Source organism: Giraffa tippelskirchi, chromosome 8 (assembly GCF_054371585.1).
Source record: "Giraffa tippelskirchi isolate mGirTip1 chromosome 8, T2T-mGirTip1v1.2.pri, whole genome shotgun sequence".
NCBI classification, from domain to species: domain Eukaryota; kingdom Metazoa; phylum Chordata; class Mammalia; order Artiodactyla; family Giraffidae; genus Giraffa; species Giraffa tippelskirchi.
The window spans coordinates 127,373,882-127,401,239 of record NC_137282.1 but is presented as its reverse complement, the minus strand read 5'-3'; the positions used below and the strand labels follow the sequence as shown (position 1 = coordinate 127,401,239).

Below are 27,358 nucleotides of genomic sequence, written 5' to 3'. Positions count from 1 at the left end.
TGAGCCTCCTACTATGTGACAGGCAGCGTGTTAGGCATTAAGAGATGGAAGTGGGAGGGATAACGTAAATGGTGGGCAGGCCCTTACCTTTGAAATCTAAAAGAAAGGCAGGCGAACAGATCACTCAAATTTACACACGGCACACTCATTAATGTTTACTCTTTGCCAGACATTACAAAGGACTTTATATTCGTGAAACTGCTTCAGCAACCTTCATTTACCCTCTTACTAACCAAGCTGAAGTTTATGGAAAGGTGAAATTGGTCGAGATTACACTGGACACTCGCTCTGCTCAGATTCTGATCTGGAACACGCCCTGTGTGAATGTTGAACTGAACTGGATAAGGCATGCCTGCTCAATCATGTCTGACTCTCTGCGACCCCATAGTCTGTAGCCCTCCAGGCTCCTCTGTTCATGGAATTCTCCAGGCAAGAATACTGGAGTGAGTTGCCATTTCCTACTCCAGGGGATCTTCCTGACCTTGGGATTGAACTCATGTCTCCTGCATTGCTGGCTGATTCTTTAACACTATACCACCTGGGAAGCCCAACTGCATAAGGACGTGGTCCCTAACATAGGTTACTGACAGCCTACTTGGTGAGAAGAAAATCTGAGACAAGCATTTAGACAGCGATGGAATGTGGCACCAAATTAAAGATCAAGAAGAGAGAAGGAGAGTCTGCTACAGACAGGATGAGTAGAAAGGAGGAGCTGGAACAAGGGAGATTGGGTGAAGTTTGGTAAAGCATTGCAAGGAAAAAGACTAGCTTGGGCATAAGTCTGAAAGTGGGAATGCTGATTCCACATATAAGGCTTGGATAATAAAATAGTCCAAAATCAGACTGGAGAAGTCAGTGAGTGAGTGGTCAGTGGTGAAGGGCCTTCAAACTCAGGCCAAGTGATTTGGGATTTTAATAGGCAAAGAGAAACCATTTAATACTTCATGGCAATATCTTATAGTATTTCAGATGAGGGCTTTGGCTGCTGTGTGTAAAATGATTACTAGAGGGAAACCAAAGAGCAGGGAAGTTCCAGCAAGGGAGCTTCTGAAATAATCCTGGAGTTAAAGGTCTGAAACAGCAGTGGGAATGGGAAGAAAGGAATACAGTTTGGGGACCTTTGGAAAAAAGAATTGACGTGTTTGATGATGTGTCACAGGGAGCAGAGATAAAGAGGAAGATCCTTAGGATTCCAGCTCAAAAAATGATGTTATAATTTTGTTTTTAATAAGGGACATTTATTCAGAAGACACATTAAACTTAGATACAGAATAAATGAAGTAAGTACAAGCTGCAATCTAATAGTGATTAGAACAGGACTCTAGGCCTCTTTGTCAACTCTGTCCCGAAGTCACTGACACCTAGTGTTCTCTTGGGAATAAAAAGTCCAAGCAAAGCTGAGCCTCCTGAGTAAGGATTTTGGAATGAGCCAGCAAGGTGCTGTCGTATGCTTCTGTTAAACCCCAATGCATCTTCACCATGCCCTAAGCCTCCCGAGATATGTAGTCAGGAACTACATAAGGTCCAGAGAAAGGAAACTCAGATAATAACAGTCAGGACCAACAATGAAAACTTTTCCATCCAGCTCAAGGGCCATAACGAGGGCATGAACACAAGACTGCAGGAAGTGTAAATTAATTATACTTTACATTAGCACAGCTTTCATCAGTCTAAAATGTAATTTTCTTTTTTAAAAAAATAATTTTATTCATTTACTCATTTTATTCATTTATTTATGGCTGTGCTGGGTCTTTATTGCTGCACAGGCTTTTCTCTAGTTGAAGAGAACAGGGCCTACTCTGCGTTGCAGCGTGTGTGCTTCTCAACGCGGTGGCTCCTCTTGTTGCGGTGCATGGGCTCTAGGGGCACCGGTTTTAAGTAGCTGTTGTTCCCAGGCTCTAGAGCACAGTCTCAGTAGTTGTGGCACACGGGCTTAGTTAGTTAAGTTAGTTAAGGTGCTGCGTGGGATCTTCCTGCAGCAGGCATTGAACCTGTGTCTGCTGCATTGCCAGGCGGATTGTTTACCACTGAGCCACCAGGGAAGCCCCTAAAATGTAATTTTCTGTTTATTATTCATTCAATGAAACTTGAGCATCCTACGTCCAGTCCTCTGCGAGGAGGGCACAAAGATGAACAAGGGCTCAGTTATTCTCTCAAGGAGCACACTGTCTAGTTTGGCCTTTTCAATCTTGTAGACCCTTATTCCTGCTTGGTAATTAAGGAAACTAGGATTGAACTGTGGTCGAGAGCACAGGATCACAGCTGTGGTACTTTGAGTAAGTTATCTCTGTAAGTCTCAATTTCCTCAAAGTAAAAGGGGGAATGGTGATATCTACCTCTTGTGGGTTTGAAGATTAAGTGTTGTCAAAAGTTCAAAAATAAGCTACAAGGATATACTGCACAGCACAGGGAATATAGCCAATATTTTATAATAACTATAAATGGAGTATAACCTCTACAAATTGTGAATGAGGAAATTTTCAAGTCTGAGTTCCATTTGTGTTTGATTTTTAACAGTGTGAAAGTAACAATAGTGTTTACTGGGTGCCTGGTACAAAGTAAGCATTCATTTAACTGTCATTATCAAGTGGTATGCAAAGCATTTACAGTATGTTCACTGACCCCATTTCTTTCTTATCCTCCCTCCAAACCTCCTCTCGTTGTCTTTGATAATGCGAGAACACTCCTAACAGCCTTGGGCTACCATCTATCCCAGCCACAGTCACTCTAATCCTTGCTTAGCCCTGACCTATATGATCTTCACTATCCTAGCTTTCCCTTCCTTTATCTCTGATTTCTTCCCAGTCCTTCCCTCTCCCCAGACGCTTTGCCTTTGGAGACTTTAAGTTTGATTTGCTACGGGGCTATGGACCTGTTGTTGTTTAGTACCTAAGCCATATCCAACTCTTTTCCGACTCCATGGACTATAGCTCAGGCTCCTCTGTCCATGGGATTTCCCAAGCAAGAATACTGGAGTCGGTTGCCATTTCCTTTTCCAGGGCATCTTCCTGACCCAGGGATCTAACCTGTGTCTCCTGCACTGGCAGGTGGATTCTTTACCACTGAGCCACTTGGGAAGCCTGACTATGGACATATAAGTCGTTTAAGTGCTGAGTCTCAGTTTTCACATCTGAAAAATGGGAATAATAACATCTACTTTACAGGAACATATAAGTCGTTTAAGTGCTGAGTCTCAGTTTTCACATCTGAAAAATGGGAATAATAACATCTACTTTACAGGATTGTTTTGCGGAGTAGATAACATAATAATGTTCAAGTGCTATGTAAATGTACAGCGCCTTACATTAGTGTGAGTCACTGGCAGCTCTCATCTCTATCCCCTTCTCAGTACTATTGTGGGACTAAGAAATTCTTCCAAACGTAAGGTTAGGCTTTAACTCCAAAAGAAGTGCAGATTTGCTGGCCGGTCACGCCTCCGCATGCCTAAACCAACCAATCAGAGCGTCCATAGAATGGCGCGGTCTCTCCACTTGGAGATCACCTCCAATGGAGGTTGGCACTTTTCTCCGTCCTAGCAGACAGCTTGCTTTAGCCTCACGCTCTAGATTCTCGGCCTTGGAGGTGGGGGTGGGGGTCCTTCCTCTGCCTTGTCTCAAATCGCCCCAATTTTGGCATCTTTAGAGTTGAACGGCGGGAACCGGAAGTGTCTTGCAGCAGCCGCGGGTCCCCGGCGAATCGACGCCGGAAGTAGCGATCGCCGCGAGAGTTTTCCGCCAGCCTCGCCATGGCGGCGATCCCTCCAGACTCTTGGCAGCCGCCTAACGTGTACTTGGAGACCAGGTGAGGGTCCGGCCTCCGGGGCTGGGCCGGTGGAGGCGACGTGGAGTTTCAGGCTTAGCCGCGGGGCTGGGTTCCGGGCTGGCGCCTTCGGAAGGCCAGCCTCCTCGTGGAGGGGCGGTCGCGAGGGCCGCCTTGGGGCTGAGTGGGGACCGCCACTGCCCGCGTCCGTGCTCCACACCCACTTGCGCTGTTAGCGATAGCGGCCCGAGCGCCCTCCTTCTACCTCTCCGTTCATTCATCCTTTCATTCAACCAGCGCGCGTTCAGTCTACAGGCCGGGGACGTGGGATCGGAGGGTCAGAGGTGGATGAAACACAGCCTTGCCTTTAGAAACTTACAGTACAGTGAAGGAGACAGACATGTCAATATTAAGGGTTGTAAGTAGCTCAGTTATTTATACAAAGTTTTAGGCAGACACAGGAAGAAGCGCGTTCATTCCCTCCTGTCAGAGTGATAGTATTGAGCACCAAACAGCTAGTGCCTTGTCCCCCATGTGTAGCATCACATTTAGTTTAATTCTCTTAGCAACTCAGATCATGTAGGTACTGTCCCACCTTCTCTCCAGTTTTAGCAGGGGAAATGTCAAAATGTACAGAGTAGATTGCTTGATTAAAGTCTTGTAGCTAATAAGTAGGGGAATCTCATTTGGAGCCAGGTCTGTTTGGCTGCTGCTCTCGATTCTTTAGCCCCATTCATTCCATTGCCTCTTTGGGAAAAGTTAAAAGTGATCTTTCCGAAGTAGAACAAACAACCTTACTCCTGCTAATTTCTTACGCCTCCAGCAATATAAAATTGAAATTTTGTGGTCTCACCTTCAAAGGTGATTTTTTTCATCTCATCTTTGCCTACCTCTCTGCCTACAATCTTCCATTTGCACATCAATAGCCAAAGTCCAGCCATTGTCTTTCTGTCTTCCTCTTGCTTGTGCTGCTTTCCATCGGAGCACAGTTCTCTCAGATGCTGTTTTTGCCCCCTGGCCATCTTCCCCATCTTACATAGGAAAATTCTACTTTTTCTGGTCAACTTGAAAGTATGTAATTTCTCAACTACCTGTTGTTGTTGTTGTTTTCTAGTTACAAAATAAATGAAAATTTTAGTTCAAGCAGTTGCAGAAGTGTATACAGTAAGAAGTGACAGCCATTCCTGTCTATAAAAACACCACTAATAGTTTGAAAAGACCCTGATGCTGGGAAAGATTGAGGGCAGGAGGAGAAGGGGACGACAGAGGATGAAATGGTTGGATGGCATTACCGATTCAAAGGACATGAGTTTGGGTAAACTCTGGGAGTTGGTGATGGACAAGGAGACCTGGCGTGCTGCAGTCCATGGGGTCACAAAGAGTCGGACACAACTGAGTGACTGAAGTGAACTGAACTGAATAGTTTGTTGGATGATCTGCAGATCTTTTTCTCTGTACATAAAAGCATCTCTTTTATGTTCTATATTTAAACAATAATACGATTGTATGATCATATTGTATGTTTTTTTCTGTAATTTGCATGTAATACATGCAGCCTTCTGTATGGATATTTCATATTTTAGTCATTCCCTCTATGAAGGACATTTAAGTTGCTTCTCATTTTTTTGTTAGGACAATTATTGGAATAAACATCCTTGCACCTATTATATCCTCAAGCACTTTCGTAAGTTTTCACAGAGAGGAGAAACTTTAGAAGTTGAAATTGCTGTAAAAGGTATGCACATTCCAGATTTGTATAGGTTATTTTCTGACTGCCATTCCAAAAAGTTATTCCCTGTATTTTAAAATATCCACCAGAATGTTCCTCTGTAAGAGGAAAAGCACTTACAACCATGTCTTACACAGAGTAACTATTAATCTGTGTTAAATGTTAGGAGCGTAAAGGATAAATTGCCACTAGAAAGGCTTTTAGAAAGCTATGTTCTAGCACATACCACATTTATTTATAGAGTCCTTACACTGCGCTTCACACTGGGTATTCAGGCTATACAGAGTTGACTCAATTCTTACATTCTTGGAGCTTAAAGTCTAAGTGAGTGATGAAATGGAGGTAGATGAATGAAATTAAGATAGGAAGGCGCCTATCTTAAATCTTACTTGGTCCTTTTTCTTAGCCACACTTCAGAGGGAAATGGCACCCCACTCTAGTACTCTTGCCTGGAAAATCCTATGGACGGAGGAGCCTGGTAGGCTGTAGACCATGGGGTTGCTAAGAGTTGGAAACGACTGAGCGACTTCACTTTCCCTTTTCACTTTCATACATTGGAGAAGGAAATGGCAACCCACTCCAGTGTTCTTGCCTGGAGAATCCCAGGGACAGGGGAGCCTGGTGGGCTGCTGTCTATGGGGTCCCACAGAGTCAGACATGACTGAAACGATTTAGCAGCAGCAGGGGGAAGAGCACTCATCACATTGTTGTTGCTCAGTCATGTCTGACTCTTTGCAACCCCATGGACTGCAGCACGCCAGGCCTCCCTGTCCTTCACTATCTCCTGGAGTTTGCTCAAGTCTGGGGTGAGGTTTGAAGTAATCAGGTTTTCCTTTGTTGCACCCTTCCTCAATACACACAAATTATACTTTTTTTTCCATTAATTTTTTTACAAATTTATATGGCTCAAAAATCACTGAAAGCCTTTCTGTCTCTCATTTACGCAGTTTCCACCCCATCCCCCGAAACTTGTACTGTGTGCTGTGCTTAGTCACTCAGTCGTATCTGACTCTTTGTGACCCTATGGACTATAGCCTGCCAAGCCCCACTGTCCATGGGGATTCTCCAGGCAAGAGTACTGGAGTGGGTTGTTGTGCCCTCCTCCAGGGGAACTTCCCAACCCAGGGATCGAACCCAGGTCTTCCACGTTACAAGCGGATTCTTTACCACCTGAGCCACCAGGGAAGCCCATGAATACTGGAGTGGGTAGCCTATCCCTTCTCCAGGGGATCTTTCACCCAGGAATGAAACTGGGGTCTCCTGCATTGCAGGTGGATTCTTTACCAGCTGAACTGCCAGGGAAGCCCCCAGAAACTTATGTATATATAAATAACTGTGAATTCCCAATATTTTAATATCCAACTTAAAAAAGTTATAAATTAGGTGTAATATTTTTCTCCCTAATTTAGGGGTTGGTTATATTGGTTTCCAGAGAAGGAAATGGCAACCCACTCCAGTACTTGTGCCTGGAAAATCCCATGGATGGAGGAGCCTGGTAGGCTGCAGTCCATGGGGTCGCGAAGAGTCGGACACGACCGAGTGACTTCACTTTCACTTTTCACTTTCATGCATTGGAGAAGGAAATGGCAACCCACTCCAGTGTTCTTGCCTGGAGAATCCCAGGGACGGCGGAGCCTGGTGGGCTGCTGTCTGTGGGGTCGCACAGAGTCGGACACGACTGAAGTGACTTAGCAGCAGCAGCATATTGGTTTCCAGTGATCAGTGATTTGTTGTATATAAGGCGTTAGGATTTTTAGTTGTCTGTGGTTACTTTGCTTGAAAGAAGAACCAGAAACCCCAGCATGTTTTCCTCAAAGGAGGTGTCTGTGTTTGTGTTATTTGCACTGTGTTGTTTTCCTTCACTGAGCATGCAATCTGACCTTTATCATCATTTCACGACTCAATAAGCTTGCAAATGAAGAGTTGTGGAGTGGTCTCATAACGTTCCTGTGTGCTATCCCCTTGTTCTTGACTGGAGCTCTACTGTCCTCTCCCCCTGCAGCATGGGGATCATCGTGCTGGAGCTGTACTGGAAGCATGCTCCAAAGACCTGTAAGAACTTCGCTGAATTGGCTCGTCGAGGTTACTACAATGGCACCAAATTCCACAGAATCATCAAAGACTTTATGATCCAGGGAGGTGACCCAACAGGGACAGGTACAGTTAAGTCAGTGATAGTTTCTGAAGTCTCATCCTGTTATTGCTGGGTACATGGCAACCAGAGCTCTCTTCCAAGTATCAGGGCCTGGGTTAGTTGATTCTGCCGACCACTCCTGCCCTTGCTGCCACACACCCTTCCCCAAACACACGCATATGACGAGAAACCAGTCTTAACTCTTGAGCTTTACAGAGTTTCTCATAACTTCTATATATTGCTTACTAAGAGCGAATAATATCTGCCTGAATTGTAGTAAGTAGCTCATGTGGTAAAGAATCTGCCTGCAATGCAGGAGACCCCAGTTCCATTCCTGGATCGGGAAGATCCCCTGGAGAAGGGATAGGCTACCCACTCCAGTATTCATGGCCTTCTCTGGTGGCTCAGATGGTAAAGAGTCCGCCTGTAATGCGGGAGACCTGGTTTTGGTCCCTGGGTTGGGAAGATCCCCTGGAGGAGGGCATGACAACTCACTTCAGTATCCTTGCTTGAAGAATCCCCATGGACAGAGGTGCCTGGCAGGCTGCAGTCCGTGGGGTCGCAAAGAGTCGGACACGACTGAGCAACTAAGCACACAGTCTGGATAATCAGAAGAAAGATATTTGCAGCATTTTAAGGAAAAGAAAATAGTGGAAATAATTTCAAGAGAAGAGTCTATGTCATGCATACTGTTGTTTCTTAAAGAAAAAGTATTTAATTTTGTGTCTATTTAACAAAAATTTACTTCCTGCTCTGAAAGATGAGGCAATTAGTGCTTAAATTTCTACCCATTCCTATTGTTTAGGAAAAACTTCGTTTTGTCTGCCTCCTGTGTTGGGAAAAACTCAGTTCTCCCCTCCTGGGCTTCTCTTTCACTTTTATGTGCTCACACAGAACACTTTACTTCTTACACTTCTGGTCACCAAATATATGGAATTTTTCCCCCCACATTAAGCAATTCCTTGGAGACCAGCTGTGTTTGATTAATTTGCTAGAGCAGGTCACAGAACTCGGGGAAACACAAGTGCTTACTTACCAGTTTATTAAAGGATATGAAATAGAATACAGAGGAACAGAGATGCCTCAGGTGAGATCTGGGAGGGTGCTGGAGATTGGAACGTCTGTCCCTGTGGAGCTGGGGTGCATCACCCTCCCAATGTCGATGTGTTGGTGTGCTTTGAAGCTCTCTAAAGCCTGTACTACTAGGATTTTATGGAGGCTTCCTCATGTGGGTGTGATCAATTATTAACTCCATTTCTAGGCTTTCTCCTCTCCTTCCCTCTTTGGAGAAGGGGGTGGGGCAGGCCCTGAAAATTCCAACTTCTAATTGTGACTCGGTCTTTCTGGCAACCAGCCTGCATCCAGGAGCCCCCCAGAGTCACCTCGTTGGAACAAAAGATGGTCCTCATGCTCTTATCACTTAGGAATTTATAAAGGTTAAAGAGCCGTCTGTTAGGGACAGGGTCAAAGACCAAATATTAGAACAAGAAATACTCTTACTGTTCTTATCACTTGGGAAATTACAAGGGTTTTAGAAGCTCTGTGCCAGGAACCAGGGGCAGGTATCTATCTATATTTTTTTCTATTATCTCACACCTCTCCTCCCTCCTTTGCTCCCAATTTTTTGTTAGTTTTTCCTTATCAGAGTTTACAGCATTTTCTGTACTGCACCCATGAGTCCTTCACTTACAGAGTGGGTTTACATTTTCAGAGAGTTCAGCGCTCACCACTAGGCTTTTCTGTTCATAAGTAGTAAAAGGCAGAAATGGTTTTTATTGCAAGGGCTGGAGGGTGTTATATTTTTTAACTCAATCATGTTTGAGAATTTCTTCCAGTTAAAAAAGACCCTGACTGTGTATACTTGGGCCAGGCAAATTCCCTCAGATCTTTTCAGACAATTCTGTTCCATTGCCTTCTGGTTTTGAATGTGGCTGTGGAAAATCCTGAGGCCAGATATGCTCCTTCCTTCAATACAGGGAAAATTTTTTTTGTATTTCTGAATATTTTCTCTTTTATACTTACTGGATTTTCTATTTCAGGAAACTAGTTATTCTTTGTTTCATCACCTTTACCTTCCATATCTGTCACATTTCTTCTGAGTAAGTGAGATGATGTTTTTCAATTTTTTCCTGCATCTGCTGAAATAATCTCAGACCTTTACTCTCTGCCTTATTCAGTTTTGAGTCATGTCTGTTCTGTTCTTTACTGCTCTGCCTTATTTATTAGTGCTGTCTTCGTGTCACTTGGCTCTCAAACTGTTTCCTCAACTCTGCGATCTTTTCACCTTATCCTGTTGATTTATATTATCTTGTCTTTGAGCTCTTGTCTTTGACCTTTTTCTTACTGTTGAAGCATCTGTAGCTGAGACAGCCACGGAGAAGCCCTTCTTGGATTATACTTTCTCCCTTCTTTTTCCCTTCCATTTGTTGCGTACGTTTGCACAGTCTCCGTGCCATTTCTTGTCATCTTATCCACGCTTAGTGTTGGAACCTACATTGAGCTACCTTTTACTTGCTTGGGTACCGTGTAAGTGGATTCTCTTTGTCCCTGTCCCCACCCATGTGGGACCAGTTATCTTTCCCATCCCAAATACTCGGTTGCCAACTTCTGCTCTGTCTCCCCAGACTGTGTGCTAGTGGTGTCCTTCTGCCACCCTGGGCAGCCCTTGAGTGTAGCTGGAACAGAGGAAGAAGCCTCATACCATTTATCGTTCTCAGCTGTGCTTCCATAACAGAAGATAAATTAGCAAGAGAATAGCATACAAATTCATTTCATACAAGTTGTGCATGACATTTCCTTTACAAGGAAATGGAGACCTGAAAAGGTCTGAGCATTTCTATGCAAGGGCTGATAGAGTGGAAAGTTGTGGGACGATGTGATCAGACAAAAGTGGGTATGAGTATGAGCTCAGTGTAGTAAACTAGGGGAGACTTAGCAAGGCTTGTTCATTCAGATTTCTCTTGTTGTCCTTCTTTCTTGAAGGTAGGAATGTTCCTTTCCTCTGGGTGTACGAAGGATATCTCTCACTTGAGGGTCTTTATGCCCATTTCAGGGGAAGGTCAGAAAGTCCTTCCTGCACCTGCTGCTCCTCAGATTCCTTCACCTTGAAAGATTCAGTTTGGAACCTTATTGTGGAGTAGTGTATCCTAATCCCCCATCATGGCCCTGTGTTCCTCCTGCCCACTAAGGTGGCCATTGCTGGTAGCCTGACAGCCACCACTGAATGCCTGTGGTGTGTGGGCTTCTGCCTTGCTATTCACCTACTCCCCTTGTTGGCTTCACAGAATTGGAGGGTATTTGTAATAATTCTCTGGGTGATGTGCCTCCTTTCCTGATTTCTACTTTTAGGGAGTGCAGGAAGAAGAATCTCTTAATTCTTTCCTTGACTGACTTTTCAGAATCTTTGGAATAAGATTGTCTCTCTTTTCCAATTTGGTTGTTGCTGATGAATTTTTGACTTTGAAAGAGATTGAATTTTTTGGGTTTGCTTCATCAGTTATTGGAGGGGGCAGTCTAATTCTGCTTCACTCCACTTTCTTAGTCTGAAAATGTCCTGTCAACACTTTGATGTGCTTCTTTCCTGTCTTCCTCCTCTCCCTTGTTATGAGATAAAATTTTAATTTATAACACCAGTGAAATGAGTGTCCTTGATTAGTGTACAAGAATTGGAAGTGACTCAGATGTGAGTGCTCATATCAGAGCTTCCCAATATTTCTATAATTGGTTCTCAATCCTTCATAATGTCACATTTCCATGATGTAACTTTAATGAAATTGAATCACTCAAAAAATTTCCAAATAATTGCATCCAACCTCAAGTATAGTGAGTGGTTGAGCTAAGCCTGCTGGCAGGCTTATGATGGAAGGCAAGCAGAAATTGGGCCCTCCTGGGTCCCGAATATGGACTGCTAGCTGATTAGGTAACACAAGATATGCTGCATGTGGCATCCTGGGGTCCTCAGCAGGTCAGTGTATCATTTCCACCCCCAACCATCCCTCAGTCTAGCTTCTCTGTAACTATACTTCCCATGATCTTTCTCATACACCTTTGCCAGTTGTTTTCTCAGTTCAGCTATCTTTGACCTCCTGTTCATTTTAAACCATTTTGCTTCTTTTAAATCTCCCTTATTGTAATAACGCTATGTTGAAAGAGTCCTTAGCCCTCTGTCTTTTCCACTGACTTCTCTCTCTCCCCTCCCTGTGTGACGTGGCAGCCTGTCACGCTCTCCTTTCACTCCTGCTGCTCTGCACTCAGCCTCATGGTGCTCACTGGCTGCCGTGATGGCCTTGATTACCTACATGCTGATTATGCTATGCATCACCCTCACTCTGATTTCATCTCACCTCTTAGTAGCTCCAGGAACACCTGAAATGTAAAGTGTTGAACAGCAAGCTCATTGTTAATTTTATTCATTTGATGAATGTTTGGTAAGAGTCTGCAGGGTATCCTGTACTATTCCAAGGCCTGTGAGAAGTATTTAAGCGTTAGAAGCCAAGGCATTTTTCTCTTCCTTGCAGAGCTCCCTGCCCTGCCAGGAAGACAACGTACTCATTATAAGAAACAACTAGAAAGTAATAATATGAGGGCTTCCCTCATAGGTCAGTTGGTAAAGAATCCTCCTGCATGGCAGGAGACCCCAGTTCGAGTCCTGGGTCAGGAAGATCCACTGGAGAAGGGATAGGCTACCCACTCCAGTATTCTTGGGCTACCCTGGTGGCTCAGCTGGTAAAGAATCCGCCTGCAATGCGGGAGACCTGGGTTCGATCCCTGAGTTAGGAAGATCCTGTGGAGAAGGGAATGGCTACCCACTCCAGTATTCTGGCCTGGAGAATTCCATGGACTGTATGGTCCAAGAGGTCGCAAAGAGTCAGACACGACTAAGTGACTTTCATTTTCAGAAAGTAATAATACGATAAATAGGCACATTCATGGTTATACACTTTCGGTTATCTATAGAACATAGGTTGGAATAATTCATAATAAGAGGAAAGTACAGTGGAAGTGGGACTGGAATGGGATGGAAGCGTATTTTGAGGTGAACCTTAAAGGAAATGTGGGATTTTAACTCTGGAGAGGACAGGGAAGGGCATTTTAGATTTCAGAATGAATGCAGAGAGGAGGCACGAGGGACAGGCCTCTAGGGTGTGCGGGGGAGCAATCACCCCAGGCATCGTGTCTCCTGCTGTACTGGCAGTGATTTAACCCAGCTGCCTCTCCACCCCCAGGACAGATGCAGGAAACCTGATTTCTAAGGCCCCTGAACTGCATGTTTAAGGGACGGTGAGGGAGGACCAGTTTGGGACAGAGTACCCAGAGTAATAGGAGATAGAGTGGGGTTTAGATCAGGCCAGTTCATGGAGATTCGCAGACAGAAGTTCAGATTTGACCTAGCATCATTCAGGGACCATTTGGGATTCTTTGTAAGGAAAATATGTGAGGACGTTTAATCCAGCCATGGTACGTGGCAAGGTAGTGTAGTGTTGGAGTGAACAGAGGGTTGTGGAGCCTGGTGGGCTTGGGGTTGAATCTTGGCTTCACATGAACACTTGTTAAATGCAGATGAGTTATGTAATCTTGCTGAGCTTCTTATCTATAAATTGGGAGTGTGGTTATTATGTACCTTATGGGGTTGTTGTGAGTAGTAAATGAACAGATGTTTGTAAAATGGTTAGCACAGACTTGACACAAAATAACAGCGTAGAAAAATACAGTTTTTATTATTCATTTTGGTTGTTAATTCACTTAATAAATGTCTGTTGGACTCTAGGCATTATTCTAAGAGCTGGGGATACAATAATGACTAAGAAAGCCCTTGTGGATCTCTCATTCTAGTAGGAAAGAGTAAACAAATAAGTACATAATATGGGTGACAAATGATATGGAAAAAACGATGGATAAGGGTTAGAGCAGGGATTCTCAATCTTGGCATTACTGACATGCTGGGCAGGACAGTTACTTGTTGTGGGAGTGTCCTGTGCTTTGTAGGATGTTTAGCTGCTTCCTTGACCTCTACCCCCAGATGTCAGTAAAGTCCCTCAGTGTGACAACCAAAAATGTCTCCACATATTGTTCAGTGTCCCCAGGGGGCAGAGTCTCGCCTGGCTGAGAACCACTGGGATATGGAGAGAGGTGGTATTGTGGATAGTATGATTAAGGAAGACCTCTGGTAGGTTATTTGAGCAGAGCTCTGGATGAAGTAAAAGTGGTAGGTAAGCCATGAGACTGTCAGGGCCGAGGGCAATCCAGAAGGAACAGCAATCAGAGGTCTCAGTGCAGAGTGTGCTCTGCAAGAAACAGCAGAGGCCAGTGTGGCTGGAGCGGGGGAGCGAGGGGGGAGCGTGGTAGGGGGTCACGGAAAGTGTTCTGAGTTTCCGCGAAGACTCTGGATTTTGTCCTAAGTGTGGACAAACATCACTGGAGGATTTTGAGCAGAGGTCTGCCATGATAAGACTTGTTTTAAGAGGATCCCCCTGACTTCCAGGTGGAGAATAGACTAGTGAGGAAAGCTGGAGGCAAGGCCAGAAGCAGGGAGACCAGTTAGAAGGTTTCATTGTTGTCAAAGCTAAAGTTTATAGTTTGGACTACAGTGCTAGTGGTTCCATTGGTTCTGGTCCTCTGGGAAGCGCATGCTTAGATAGAATTAGGAATTCAAGAGATTTAATGGGGTAACACCTGTGAAAGATAAAGGGGTGAGGGAGCAAGGATTGGAAAGAGAAGTCTTCACGTAACAATGCAGGTCTAACATCTGTGATAGAAGAGAAGGAAGCAGAGAAGGGGCCAGCAGAGGAAAATGAAGAGCTGCAGTAAGGTGGGATTTCAGGAAGGGTGGCATCAGCTATGAGACGCTGCTCGCAGATCAGGCAGGGTGAGGCCTGAGGACTGACTGTTGGATTTAATGACACCGTAGTAGTACCGATGACCTTGACAAGAGACGTTTCAGGGAGAGTGAGGGCAGACATCTGGATGGAGGGCATTCAAGAGGCAGGAGCAGAAGTGGGATGGAATTTTTCTGGGAATTGATGCAGAGACATAGGGGGAAACTTGGAGACAGTGTTTGTTATTGTTGCTGTTTTTCCAAAATGGGAAACAGTAATACCATGTTTTTACGCTGATAGGAATGATGTACTAGAAAGAAAGTTGATATAGGAGAGTGGAAAATTGTAGTTGCAAAGTTTTTTAAAGGTGAATGGGCTTGATTAGTATGCGGTGGTAGGACAGTTATTTGAATAGTTTGAGTGTATTAATAACGGAAGAGGGAAAGTAAATGGGTAGAGATGTAGGAAGGAAAGAGGATTTGATGGTGAAAACATGTGAAAGTTCTCATCTTTTTCTCAGTGAAATAAGAAGCAAAGTTACCCACAAAGAGCAAGGAGCAGCGGGGAGTAGTGGAAGTTTGAAGACGAACTAGAATAAGCTCGGGCGGACTGACTCCCAAGGTGGATCATGACCCACAGTCACCTCTCACAGAAAATGTTCAGATTATCTCAAAGGGGGCTCAGCATCACTGATACCGCTGTGTGTACTTCATATTATATATCACATGGTTTCTTGTATTCAGTTCACTTCAGTTCAGTTGTTCAGTCGTGTCCGACTCTTTGTGACCCCATGAATCGCAGCATGCCAGGCCTCCCTGTCCATCACCAACTCCCGGAGTCTACCCAAACTCATGTCCATCGAGTCGGTGATGCCATCCAGGCATATCATCCTCTGTCGTCCTCTTCTCCTCCTGCCCCCCAGTCCTTCCCAGCATCAGGGTGTATTCCAGTGAGTCAACTCTTCATATGAGGTGGCCAAAGTATTGGAGTTTCAGCTTCAACATCAGTCCTTCCAATGAACACCCAGGACTGATCTCCTTAGGATGGACTGGTTGGATCTCGTTGCAGTCCAAGGGACTCTCAAGAGTCTTCTCCAACACCACAGTTCAAAGGCATCAATTCTTCGGCACTCAGCTTTCTTCACAGTCCAACTCTCACATCCATCCATGACTACTGTAAAAACCATAGCCTTGACTAGACGGACCTTTGTTGGCAAAGTAATGTCTCTGCTTTTTAACATGCTATCTAGGTTGGTCATAACTTTCCTTCTAAGGAGTAAGCATCCTTTAATATCATGGCTGCAATCACCATCAGCAGTGATTTTGGAGCCCCCAAAAATAAAGTCTGGCACTGTTTCCACTGTTTCCCCATCTATTTGCCATGAAGTGATGGGACCAGATGCCATGATCTTAGTTTTCTGGATGTTGAGCTTTAAGCCACCTTTTTCACTCTCCTCTCTCACTTTCATCAAGAGGCTTTTTAGTTCTTCACTTTCTGCCATCAGGGTAGTGTCATCTGCATATCTGAGGTTGTTAATATTTCTCCCTGCAATCTTGATTCCAGCTTGTGCTTCCTCCAGCCCAACGTTTCTCATGATGTACTCTGCATATAAGTTAAATAAGCAGGGTGACAATATACAGCCTTGATGTACTCCTTTTCCTATTTGGAACCAGTCTGTTATTCCATGTCCAGTTCTAACTGTTGCTTCCTGACCTGCATACAGGTTTCTCAAGAGACAGGTCAGATGGTCTGGTATTCCCATCTCTTTCAGAATTTTCCACAGTTTATTGTGATCCACACAATCAAAGGCTTTGGCATAGTCAATAAAGCAGAAATAGATGTTTTTCTGGAACTCTCTTGCTTTTTCGATGATCCAAGGGATGTTGGCAATTTGATCTCTGGTTCCTCTGCCTTTTCTAAAACCAGCTTGAACATCTGGAAGTTTGTGGTTCACGTATTGCTGAAGCCTGGCTTGGAGAATTTTGAACATTACTTTTCTAGCGTGTGAGATGAGTGCAATTGTGCGGTAGTTTGAGCATTCTTTGGCATTGCCTTTCTTTGGGATTGGAATGAAAAGTGACCTTTTCCAGTCCTGTGGCCACTGCTGAGTTTTCCAAATTTGTTGGCATATTGAATGCAGCACTTTTACAGCATCATCTTTCAGGATTTGAAATAGCTCAGCTGGAATTCCATCACCTCCACTAGCTCTGTTCGTAGAGATGCTTTCTAAGGCCCACTTGACTTCACATTCCAGGATGTCTGGCTCTAGGTGAGTGATCACACCATCGTGATTATCTGGGTCGTGAAGATCTTTTTTGTACAGTTCCTCTGTGTATTCTTACCACCTCTTCTTAATATCTTCTGCTTCTCTTAGGTCCATACCATTTCTGTCCTTTATTGAGCTCATCTTTGCATGAAATATTCCCTTGGTATCTCTAATTTTCTTGAAGAAATCTCTAGTCTTTCCCATTCTATTGTTTTCCTCTATTTCTTTGCATTGATCGCTGAGGAAGGCTTTCTTATCTCTCCTTGCTATTCTTTGGAACTCTGCGTTCAAATGGGAGTATCTTTCATTTTCTCCTTTGCTTTTCACTTCTCTTCTTTTCACAGCTATTTGTAAGGGCTCCTCAGACAGCCATTTTGCTTTTTTGCATTTCTTTTCCATGGGGATGGTCTTGATCCCTGTCTCCTGTACAATGTCACGAACCTCTGTTCATAGTTCATCAGGCACTCTGTCTATCAGATCTAGTCCCTTAAATCTATTTCTCACTTCCACTGTATAATCATAAGGGATTTGATTTAGGTCACACTTGAATGGTTTAGTGGTTTTCCCTACTTTCTTCAATTTAAGTCTGAATTTGGCAATAAGGAGCTCATGATCTGAGCCACAGTCAGCTCCCGGTCTTGTTTTTGCTGACTGTATAGAGCTTCTCCATCTTTGGCTGCAAAGAATATAATCAGTCTGATTTCTGTGTTGACCATCTGGTGATGTCCATGTGTAGAGTCTTCTCTTGTGTTGTTGGAAGAGGGTGTTTGCTATGACCAGTGCATTCTCTTGGCAAAACTCTATTAGCCTTTGCCCTGCTTTATTTTGTACTCCAAGGCCAAATTTGCCTATTACTCCAGGTGTTTCTTGACTTCCTACTTTTGCATTCCAGTCCCCTATAATGAAAAGGACATCTTTTTTGGGTGTTAGTTCTAGAAGGTCTTGTAGGTCTTCATAGAACCATTCAACTTAAGCTTCTTCAGCGTTACTGGCTGGGGCATAGACTTAGATTACCATGATATTGAAGGGTTTGCCTTGGAAATGAACAGAGATCATGCTGTCATTTTTGAGATTGCATCCAAGTACTGCATTTCGAACTCTTTTGTTGACCGTGATGGCTACTTCATTTCTTCTAAGGGATTCCTGCCCACAGTAGTAGATATAATGGTCATTTGAGTTAAATTCACCCATTTCGGTCCATTTTAGTTCGCTGATTCCTAAAATGTCAATGTTCACTCTTGCCATCTCCTGTGTGACCACTTCCAATTTGCCTTGATTCATGGACTTAACATTCCAAGTTCCTATGCAATATTGCTCTTTACAGCATCGGACTTTACTTCCATCACCAGTCACATCCACAGCTGGGTGTTGATTTTGCTTTGGCTCCATCCCTTCATTCTTTCTGGAGTTATTTCTCCACTGATCTCCAGTAGCATATTGGGCACCTACCAACCTGGGGAGTTCCTCTTTCAGTATCCTATCATTTTGCCTTTTCATACTGTTCATGGGGTTCTCAAGGCAAGAATACTGAAGTGGTTTGCCATGCCCTTCTCCAGTGGACCACATTCTGTCAGACCTCTCCACCATGCCCCGTCCGTCTTTCATTATCTCATTTAATTCTTGTAACAGCCCTGTGAAATATAAGAACTACTACTATTCCTATTTTACAGACAAGGAAACTGAGGCTTAGAGAGAGTAGGTGTCTTGCTTAAGGTTTGCACAACTAGTACGTGGTGAAGTGGGAACCAAAGTCCAGATGTCTTTGACCCCAAAGGCAAGTGAGCATGAGAGGACTCTTTCCTTAAGAACTAAAGCTTCTTGGAGAACTGTCGTGTCATTTGCTGTGTTAGATCTGGTATCTGGCGTTTGCTCTGGTAATCCATTAGCAGCCCCACTAGTCAGTTTCCCCTCCCTACTATTAACTAACAAAGTGGTTGTATCAGTTTCAGATCCTTTTGGCTGCAAGTAACAGAAAACCAGGGAGGCTTCGTTTTTTTCGTGTGATGGAATGTCTGGAGTTAAGCAGCAGCAGGCATTGGTCCCCTGCCCAGTGAGTGGTCAGGGATCCGGGCTTGCTGTGTCTGTCCACTCCATCGTTCTTAGTGCTTTGGCCTTTGATATCAAACCTGTCTTATGGTTGCAAGATGGCTGCTGTTGCTGCTGACATCACCTCTGCTTTCCAAGAAGGAAGATGAGAGACAGAGGAGTGTGTTTGTCCCTTTTTGTCAGGAAAGCTGTAGCTTTCCTAGAAGCTCTACTCAGTGGCTTTTGTTTACATCAGTAAGTCAGAACTGGGTCATCTGGTCACCCATAGCTGCAGAAGGGACTGGTCAGTACCTGCCTTTGTTGTCTGTGAGGTTGAGGCAGCTGTGGAGAAGGGGTTGGAAATGCTCAGAAGACAGCTGCAGTATCTGTTAGAGGCTTTCTTGCTGGAAGAGAGGCTTTGATTAGTTTGGTTAGTCACCTTCTCATGTCAAATGCCCCAAGCAGAGCTTTCACATGGGCCTCCTAATGGGTAAACTGGCTGCCCTTTGGCTGCTTTAGGGCTGGATATCGATCCACGATCCCATCGGCTATGGGAGTGGTGGGGACAAGTAGCACCAAGTTTGGTAATCTTTGTGTGGGAGACCACTCTGCATGTCTCCGATGCCACTTCAGTTCATCTTAAGAGGTTTCTGTAGTCGGTGAGCAGGAGCAGGAGGAAGAGACATCAGAGGACTCTTGGGAATAAGAAAGGATTTTTGTTTTGTTTGTTTTAAGAAACAAAAAGCACAGGTCATACGGAAACAGTTTAAGGAATTTCAGCTGCAAAAAAACTCTTTGCGCCAGAAGATCCATTAAAAGAGTGAAAAAAGTAAACTGGAAGAAAATACTTGCCAAAGCATTAACTGACAAAGGATCAGTATCTAGAATAATCTTACTAATAAGATATATATATACACTGTAAAATGTCAGACCACTCAGTCGAAATGTGGCTGTTGACAGAGGAAGAAAGCTAAATATCCACTAAACATGAGATTATGCACAGCTCCAGGGAAATGAAGTTTAAAACACAAGAGAGCTGACACCTCTCAAACGGACACATGTGAGAAAGCCTGGCGAAAGGACCTCAGGCAGCGAGAGTGAGAGCACTTGGGTGGGGGTGCAGATTGGGGCCCCATCTGACAAGACAGTTGGGGAAATGTAGTACTGGTGAAACACTCATAAGCTGTGAGCCTGCACTCCCCCCTGTGAGGTATAGTCCCTGAGAGCTCCTGCACGTGTGTCCGGGAGACAGTAGAAGAATGGTTACTGCAGCATAGTTTATGATAGCGAAACATGGGCAAGATCCTAAATATCCATCTCCATGAGAAAGGATAAGACTGCAATGTAATCAGGCAATAGAAGGAATACTACGGAGAGCTGCCTGGAACAACATGGATGAATGTCACTTACAGTGTGAGCCAAAAAAAGCCAATTGCAGAAGAATATATAGAGTATTGGAGAAGGAAATGGCAACCCACTCCAGTATTCTTGCCTGGAGACTCCCATGGACAGAGGAGCCTGGTGGGCTACAGTCGATGGGGTCGCACAGAGTCGGACATGACTAAGCGACTTAGCATAGCACATATAGAGTATAGGACCATTTATGTAAGCTTAACAGCATGCAAACAACAGTACCCTTGTTTCGGGATGCATACAATATGTAGTAGAAAAGAAAATGCACAGAAATGACAACCTCCTGGTCAGAATAGTGGTTACCTGAGAGGAAACTGAGCCCCATTACAGCCCTTGTTAGCTCTTGGGTTGAGGGAGGGAAACGGGGTGGGGTGGGGGGTGTGTGCTTGGAGTCTTTGACTGATTTGAAACCGTCTGGTGTCATTTCGGCAGGCTCCAAAGAGTTCCAAGTACCACTGCACGGAAAGAATTCAGTGAGAGGCAAAGAAATATAGATAAGAAGTGATTCATTAGAATAGGACGCTTGTGCAGTTTACAAGTGTGCAGGTGAGGGGGTGCCACGTACTGAGAACTTACTGGGCTGTAGTTTTATAATCAAAGGAAAAGCGGGAAGCAGGGGAAGAACTTTTTTGTCTTTTCTGAGTAGACGTTGTATTTCTATCATCAGTTCCTCCTCCAGCTTGTGCAGAGAAGTTTTTCGTGCCTATATGGGGAAATTAGGTCCACAAATTACGGTTTATCATGTGTGCAGAGAGCGTGTCCTAAGGGATCGCTAACTTACTGAGCTCGCTGGGCAGGATGTGTGGCTCACGCCACCGCTGTTTTATTGTTTGGGGGCAGGTCTCATGCTCCTATTGCTAAGCAAGCCTGCTCTTGGAGTAATCATTAACTTCCGTGGGTCTCCCATGCTGCTTCTACTCACAGTCCCCTAGTGGGGTTAATTATTTAATCACCTACTTGGTGATTACTACTTTACTCTGTCCCTATCAGACTGGCCATATTTTCTTTCTTTCTTTTTATTTATTTGGCCACACCAGGTCTTAGTTGCGGCATGCAAATTCTCAAATGTGGGGATCTAGTTCCCTGAACAGGGATTTGAACCTGTGCCCCCTGCATTGGGAGTGAGGAGTCTAGCCACTGGACCACCAGGGGAGTCCCTGCACACTTTAATTTCTTGAGAGGAGGGTACACAGTTGTTTGTCATATTATTCTTTGTATTTTTTTACGTCTGAAATATTAAATATTTTGAGTAAATGTTTGAAAGAGAGGACTGAAGAGTGAAAGAACTTTGAGAGTAGAGTGTGGAAAACAGGCCTGTGCTTGTCCCAGGGGAGGCACACAGTGCGTTTTGACCGCAGAGCTTCCTAATTGTTGACTTTGTATGTGATCATTGACCTGTTGCCCGCTCTGCACCAGAGAACTTTAATCACTCCTGTCCTCCTACCATCTCTCCCCTGTTCCACATGCCCAAAGGAATGCTTTGATTGGAATTATTTGTCTTTCTGACATTTTGCTGCAAGCCCTACTGAACTGAATTAAGTTATGAAAAGTTAACATTATGAGTAAACTGTCTTCATGGCCCAAAGTACTTGTGGTTGGTCAAACTGTGCCTAGTGAGTAAACAGGCCTTTTCCTCTCATCTCCTGATTGCTTAAACTCCAGGCTTCATCCATGAGGGTCTGGCAGTCATTGACTTGCAGAGATCACACTTCCGAGCTGCTGAATGTAACTCGTAACTCTTAACTCACAGCTTGCTCATTCAAGCCCTGGAGGTAGGGCTTGACCTGGATTTGTCCCTATAGCCCTCTTTCTCCTCTTTCATCTTCAGCCCTAGCCCTGCAGCTAACCCCCTACCTCCACCCCAGGCTCAAGCAGGAACCTTGACCCTGTAGTCAGAGGGAATGTATTGGTTATGTAAGTGCTGTTTGGAGGTATACTGGCAAGTTGGAATTTTTGGAATGAATTTTTACATAGTTTGGTAGTTCAGTAATTTTCCAGAAGCTTAGGTAGCCTGGGCCAGGTGGGAGGTTTCCCCAACTCTGTTAGGATTCACCCCCATGCCTCTTTACATGAGAACAGTGTTTCCTTCCTGAACTGGGGGCTGTGACAGGCTCCCTGTGGTGGAGCATCCTAAAAGATAAAGCAAAGGATTTTTTTTTTTTTTTTTACCATGGAAACATCTTAGCAGGGCCCAGGGCCCTCTGGGGGTGGACTTGGTGCTTGAACATGCTACTTTCACAGCAGGCTGTAAAAGAAAGTGAGCTCCCTGCCTCTGGCCAGTTTCCTTGCTGCCAGGCAAGCAGAATAAGCTGGTAAAATCCACTGTTTACTTTGTTTCAGGCTGTTTTGTCTTGACTGGTCAACTTGAAAGTGAAAGTCACTCAGTCATGTAAGACTCTTTGTGACCCCAGGACTATACAGTCCATGGAATTCTCCAGGCCAGAATACTGGAGTGGGTAGCCTTTCCCTTCTTCAGGACATCTTCCCAACGCAGGGATTGAACCCAGGTCTCCCACATTGCATGCGGATTCTTTACCAGCTGAGTTACCAGGGAAGCCCAAGAATACTGGAGTGGGTAGCCTGTCGCTTCTCCAGCAGATCTTTCCAACCCAGGAATTGGACCAGGGTTTCCTGCATTACAGGTAGATTCTTCACCAGCTGAGCTATCAAGAAAGCCCCGAGAAGCCAAAATAGCTCAACAAGGCATATGGTTGACTAAATAATTGATTAGGAGAGTTATCTCCTATTAGGACATTTTTTCCTATGGTAGATTCTTATTTAACATATCATTTTTTTCTAACAATAAATCTGGGTGCCCAGCACAGCAAGAGTGTGGACTCTTGTGGATGTATCAGTAATATCAGTAGTGTGGTGCTGTGGGTACCAGCAGGCCATTCCCAGCGCTGTTTCGCCATAGTCTCCTAAAGTATGTGGCCTGTCCTCCTCAGGAATTCTGCTTACTGTAATATTATTTTCTGCCACATTGCCACTGAGCACTGTCCGTTTTTCTCCTTAAGCTAGTTATCTCTGACTTAAATGGTTTTTTTCTTCTTCATCTGGGTTAAGGATAGTAAATAGGTTTCAATTCTTATGCCATCTCTGATCCATTGAAAATGGCTGTCTGGAGTTGTGGGTGGGTACAGATTCAGAGGCCAATCTGAGCTCTGCAGGGAAGAATGCTGATTGATTAGCAGTGTCTGTGACGGGCACAGGGTCAGGGCTTGGACCATTCCTGTCTGAAGTACTCATAAAAATGTAAAAAATTAAGAAAGCTCTTAACACGTCAAATCATGAATGGTGGTTATTGTAGATGGTTAGATTCAGGAGAATTTGCTATTCCTTTGATAATGATCTATGTTTTCTGCATTTTGACAGTGAACATGTATTACTTTAATAAGCAGGAAAAAAAGAAACAACAATGTTATTTTGAAGAGAAACATCCTACCTAAATGAAACTGGTGATTTGAATGTGCTGTCAGAGCTTGATTGTGCTGCTGGGCTGCGTGGTTGCAGTGTGCTCAGCAGGCGGCTGGGTGTGCTCACTGATTGTCCTTTCCTGTACTCCAGACAATCTTTTGGCCCTGGACCATAGTTCTTGTTGTGTGGTAGAATGTGGGACTGATTGACTGGTTTCCCATCTTCTAACTGGCAGGTCGAGGTGGTGCATCTATCTATGGCAAGCAGTTTGAAGATGAACTTCATCCAGACTTGAAATTCACAGGTAAGTATATGATCTGGCTGGATCGGGTAGGAAGAGGGAGTGGATTTTAAAAGCTCGCTCTTTTGGCAGTGGTTCAGGGTGACTGCCTGACACCATGGCGTGGTGCCATGTAGCTGCCCAGCCGCACCGCCCCAAAGAGCTCTGGCCGATTAGGGAAAGCGGCGCCTCTCGGAGTCCTGAGCGATTCAGAGTGCTGGTCTGAGTGATCTCAATTCTCACTGCTTGTTGAATGTTGTAAGAAAGCAAAAGCTTCTGCAAAGAAGCAGGAGACCTACCTGGATTTTTGAGGGGAATTGAGAACCTGGTCCAGCAGTTAGCAGGGGTCATGATGGATATAAGCTGGGAAGTAGGTGAAGACAGGGCTTCCCCAGGGGCTCAGAGGGTAAAGTGTCTGCAATGCAGGAGACCTGAGTTTGATCCTCAGGTCAGGAAGATCCCCTGGAGAAGGAAATGGCAACCCACTCCAGTACTCTTTCCTGGAAAATTCCATGGATGGAGGAGTCTGGTAGGCTACAGTCCATGGGATTGCAAAGAGTCGCATGTGACTGAGCAACTTCACTTCTGGTGAAGACAAGGAGGATGAGGCCATCGGGGTGGTCCCGTTGTCAGCCTCTGTGCGAGAGCAGAGAGGCTGCCCTGAGGGCAAGGTTGTCTGGCTGGTTGTTTGCTGTGGCTTCTTTCTATCCCTAGGCTGGCGTAACAGGTCCAGGCTGGAGTGTCAGGGTTACTCATACTCTCTCCTCTGCCTTTTTGCCACCAGGGGCTGGAATTCTCGCGATGGCCAACGCAGGGCCTGACACCAACGGCAGCCAGTTCTTTGTGACGCTGGCTCCCACCCAGTGGCTTGACGGCAAACACACCATTTTTGGCCGTGTGTGCCAGGGTATAGGCATGGTGAATCGAGTTGGAATGGTGGAAACAAACTCCCAGGACCGCCCCGTGGACGATGTGAAGATCATTAAGGCGTACCCTTCCGGGTAGACTTGCTGCCCTCTCGGGCACACCCAGGTCTTCTGAGATGGCCCCAACAAACCAGTTTGCAGATGACCTAGAATGACACATAACTCTAAACTTCATTTTGGCCTTGCAAATCTGAGGCGCTGAGGAGGCCTGGGGCCTTGGGTGAGTTAGATGGAAGTGTATTTTAATCAGATGCTTCTTTTCTCTTTCCCAGTGCCTGTGTTGACTGAGCGTTTGCAGATATGCTCTTACGTGATCTTTCACAGATATCTGCTCACTGCACACGACTCATACTGCTCCTTCTTGTGTGTGTCTGCTTTATGTACTTGAAACAAAGTGAGGCCAACTTGGTCATTTCGCAGTGCCTAACCAACCTCTTGTGGAAATTTATATTCTGGCCTACACTGCAGTCTTTAGTGGCTGACAGCCATAGAATTCAAAACCAAGTAGTGTCTATAAGCCTTCTTAACTGTGTGCGCCCCCTATTTCAATCTCTTGCATTTGTTCTTCCAGGGATTGTATGCATCTCTGTATATATTTTTCCTCTCAGAACCAGAACATCAACACTGCTGTTTCTGACACTTAGACATCCCACGCAAAGCCACATTGAATTTTTGCCAAATGAAAAATGCATCCAACAATCAAGTTTCTAAGAAGGTGTCAAGTGGGGAATGATAATGTGTAATAATTGAGAAATGAATTTATTAAAAGGAAGCAGAAGCATTGACCATTTTTTCTCCAGGAAGGAGTAGAAATCTGTAGTGAGCATAAAGGCAGTCTGTGAATTCTCCTTAAAAAAGCAGTATTCTCCATAAAGGAGAAGCACCACTGAAGTTTTTTTAAACTAAGACCTAAGAGAAATTAGGTAAGAGAGTTTATGCATATTTTTTTAATCTTTCTAATTTTTTTTAAGGAGGTAGTGGTGAGAGAAAGGAAGTTAATACCTATGGAATGCATAGAAACTTCCAAAATAAAATGCCATTGATGGTTGAAATCACTGCTGTAGTCTGATCTTAAATATTATATGAGGTTCTCACAGCCATTTGGACCTCTGAATCATCTCAAGTAGTACTTATTGTAGGACTGATCTTTGGGTTTTCATATCATTTTAGGTTTGGGGATCTCTTGTAGATTTCTCCCATCCAAGAGTAGGTTTGACTTTTAAAAGGTAGTACCAGAGAAAGAAGTTAAGTGATGTTGACCAGCATTTCTGAGTGAGGGGGACGCCCCTGTGGATTAACCAAGTGGATGTGCTGAGCTACCTGAACCATTAGGTAAACTTGCAGGAGAAATACCTGCATGTCATCACGAACCCAGAGGCAGTATGTGTTGTGGTATTTGCTTTCTTAAATGGATAGCTCCTTGACTGAAAGAGGGTTATAGCTTAAATGTTCCTCCTTATCACTCTCTAATTTTGGACATGGTGATTTACTTTATGGAATGGCCAAACAAGGTTCTGTTCCCCAAGCCTTCCCCATGCACATCTTTCTCTCTTCTCTCAACAAGAAAGCAAAACCCAGCAACAAACTATGTAAATGACGCTGTAACCTCCCAGAGATGGTTTTAGGGTACAGAGTCCTATTGTAGGAAAGTAGAAATACATTTCTTTCAGCTTGGACTGGGTGGACATAATTGGATCCTTCTCTGGGAGCAAGGAATAAGACACTCAACCACTCACCTTCCAGAATTATAATCCTGAAAATCCCAGTTTTCACCCAGGTCACGGGAGTGGTGGAAATGTGTTATGGCTACTTTGAGACGTGAACAAGGTTGTGATTACACTCGGGAAGAGGGCCGCAGGCACAGTCCATGTTTCTGGATAAGTATGCCACATGCGTGCCATGCTGATCATGCATGCAAGCACATGCCAGTTTTCATAAAGGATGTGACCTCAAAGAGTGAAACTTGAATTGAGTCGCACTTTCTAGTGATGCTGCCAGGTAGCCAGAGATGTAGAAATTCCTGATTCTATGTAAAGGGAACTTGTGTAAAAGGAATCCTGGTTGACCCTTTTGTCATACGAATGTTCACATCCTCTCTGGAAAAGTGCAGTTAGGACAAGTCTTGTGGAAGTGCGATGTGCTGGGACACAGCTCATTTCAGTCACAGCTCAGTAGATCAAGATGAGGGTAGGGTATGTGGAGAACACAGGACGAGTTTGTAACTTAGATGGAGATGAATGAAATAGATCATGTACCCAGACTGCAAAGTGCGTGGTTCCCATGGGGTCTAGCCCAAGCGTCTCACACTTTGCCACACATAAGAATCACTGGGGAGCCTGGTCTTAGAAAGCTGATCCAGATTCAGCATCTGGCCAGAGATTTCTGCGTCTCTAACCAGCTCCCAGGTGATGGTGATGGCTGGTCCAGAGACCACACTTGGAGTAGTGAGAGTCTAACGCTCACGTTTGCCCAACATGAAATTGGGGTAAGAGGGTGGTTCTTAAGAGTGTGGTAGTCAGGACATTTACCTTTTCTTCTGTCTCCTAGACCAGTAGTGTTCTTAGAAGATGGAGAAGATTGAAGGGATTCAAAGC

At 44.5% G+C, this 27,358-nt stretch overlaps 2 protein-coding genes across 8 annotated transcripts in view; one reads left to right on the top strand and one right to left on the bottom strand.

The window, feature by feature from the left end:
* Positions 1–8,896, bottom strand: part of C8H6orf89 (chromosome 8 C6orf89 homolog) — a 43,960-nt gene extending 35,064 nt beyond the window's left edge. For all 3 annotated transcript variants that reach the window (XM_081520316.1, XM_081520323.1, XM_081520311.1), the window contains exon 1: positions 8,659–8,896. The gene's annotated coding sequence lies outside the window, so the exon portion shown is untranslated. The remainder of the gene's footprint in view (positions 1–8,658) is intronic.
* On the top strand, positions 21–25,819 carry PPIL1 (peptidylprolyl isomerase like 1). Of its 5 annotated transcripts, XR_014062152.1 has the most exons (6): positions 3,714–3,801; positions 5,392–5,494; positions 7,491–7,645; positions 23,794–23,862; positions 24,623–24,984; positions 25,336–25,819. XR_014062152.1 is itself a non-coding variant. In XM_081520325.1 (5 exons), the coding sequence occupies exons 3-5, from the start codon at positions 7,492–7,494 to the stop codon at positions 24,841–24,843; spliced, it is 444 nt and encodes a 147-aa protein (XP_081376451.1). In that variant the 5' UTR covers positions 3,714–3,801; positions 5,392–5,494; position 7,491; the 3' UTR covers positions 24,844–25,819. The 5 variants fall into 5 exon arrangements, 2 of the variants coding, with proteins under 2 accessions (XP_081376451.1, XP_081376450.1); XR_014062151.1 differs by lacking the exons at positions 5,392–5,494; positions 7,491–7,645 and adding an exon at positions 21–443 and having other exon boundaries at positions 3,643–3,801; XR_014062150.1 differs by lacking the exon at positions 5,392–5,494.
* Positions 25,820–27,358: the final 1,539 nt, after the last annotated feature.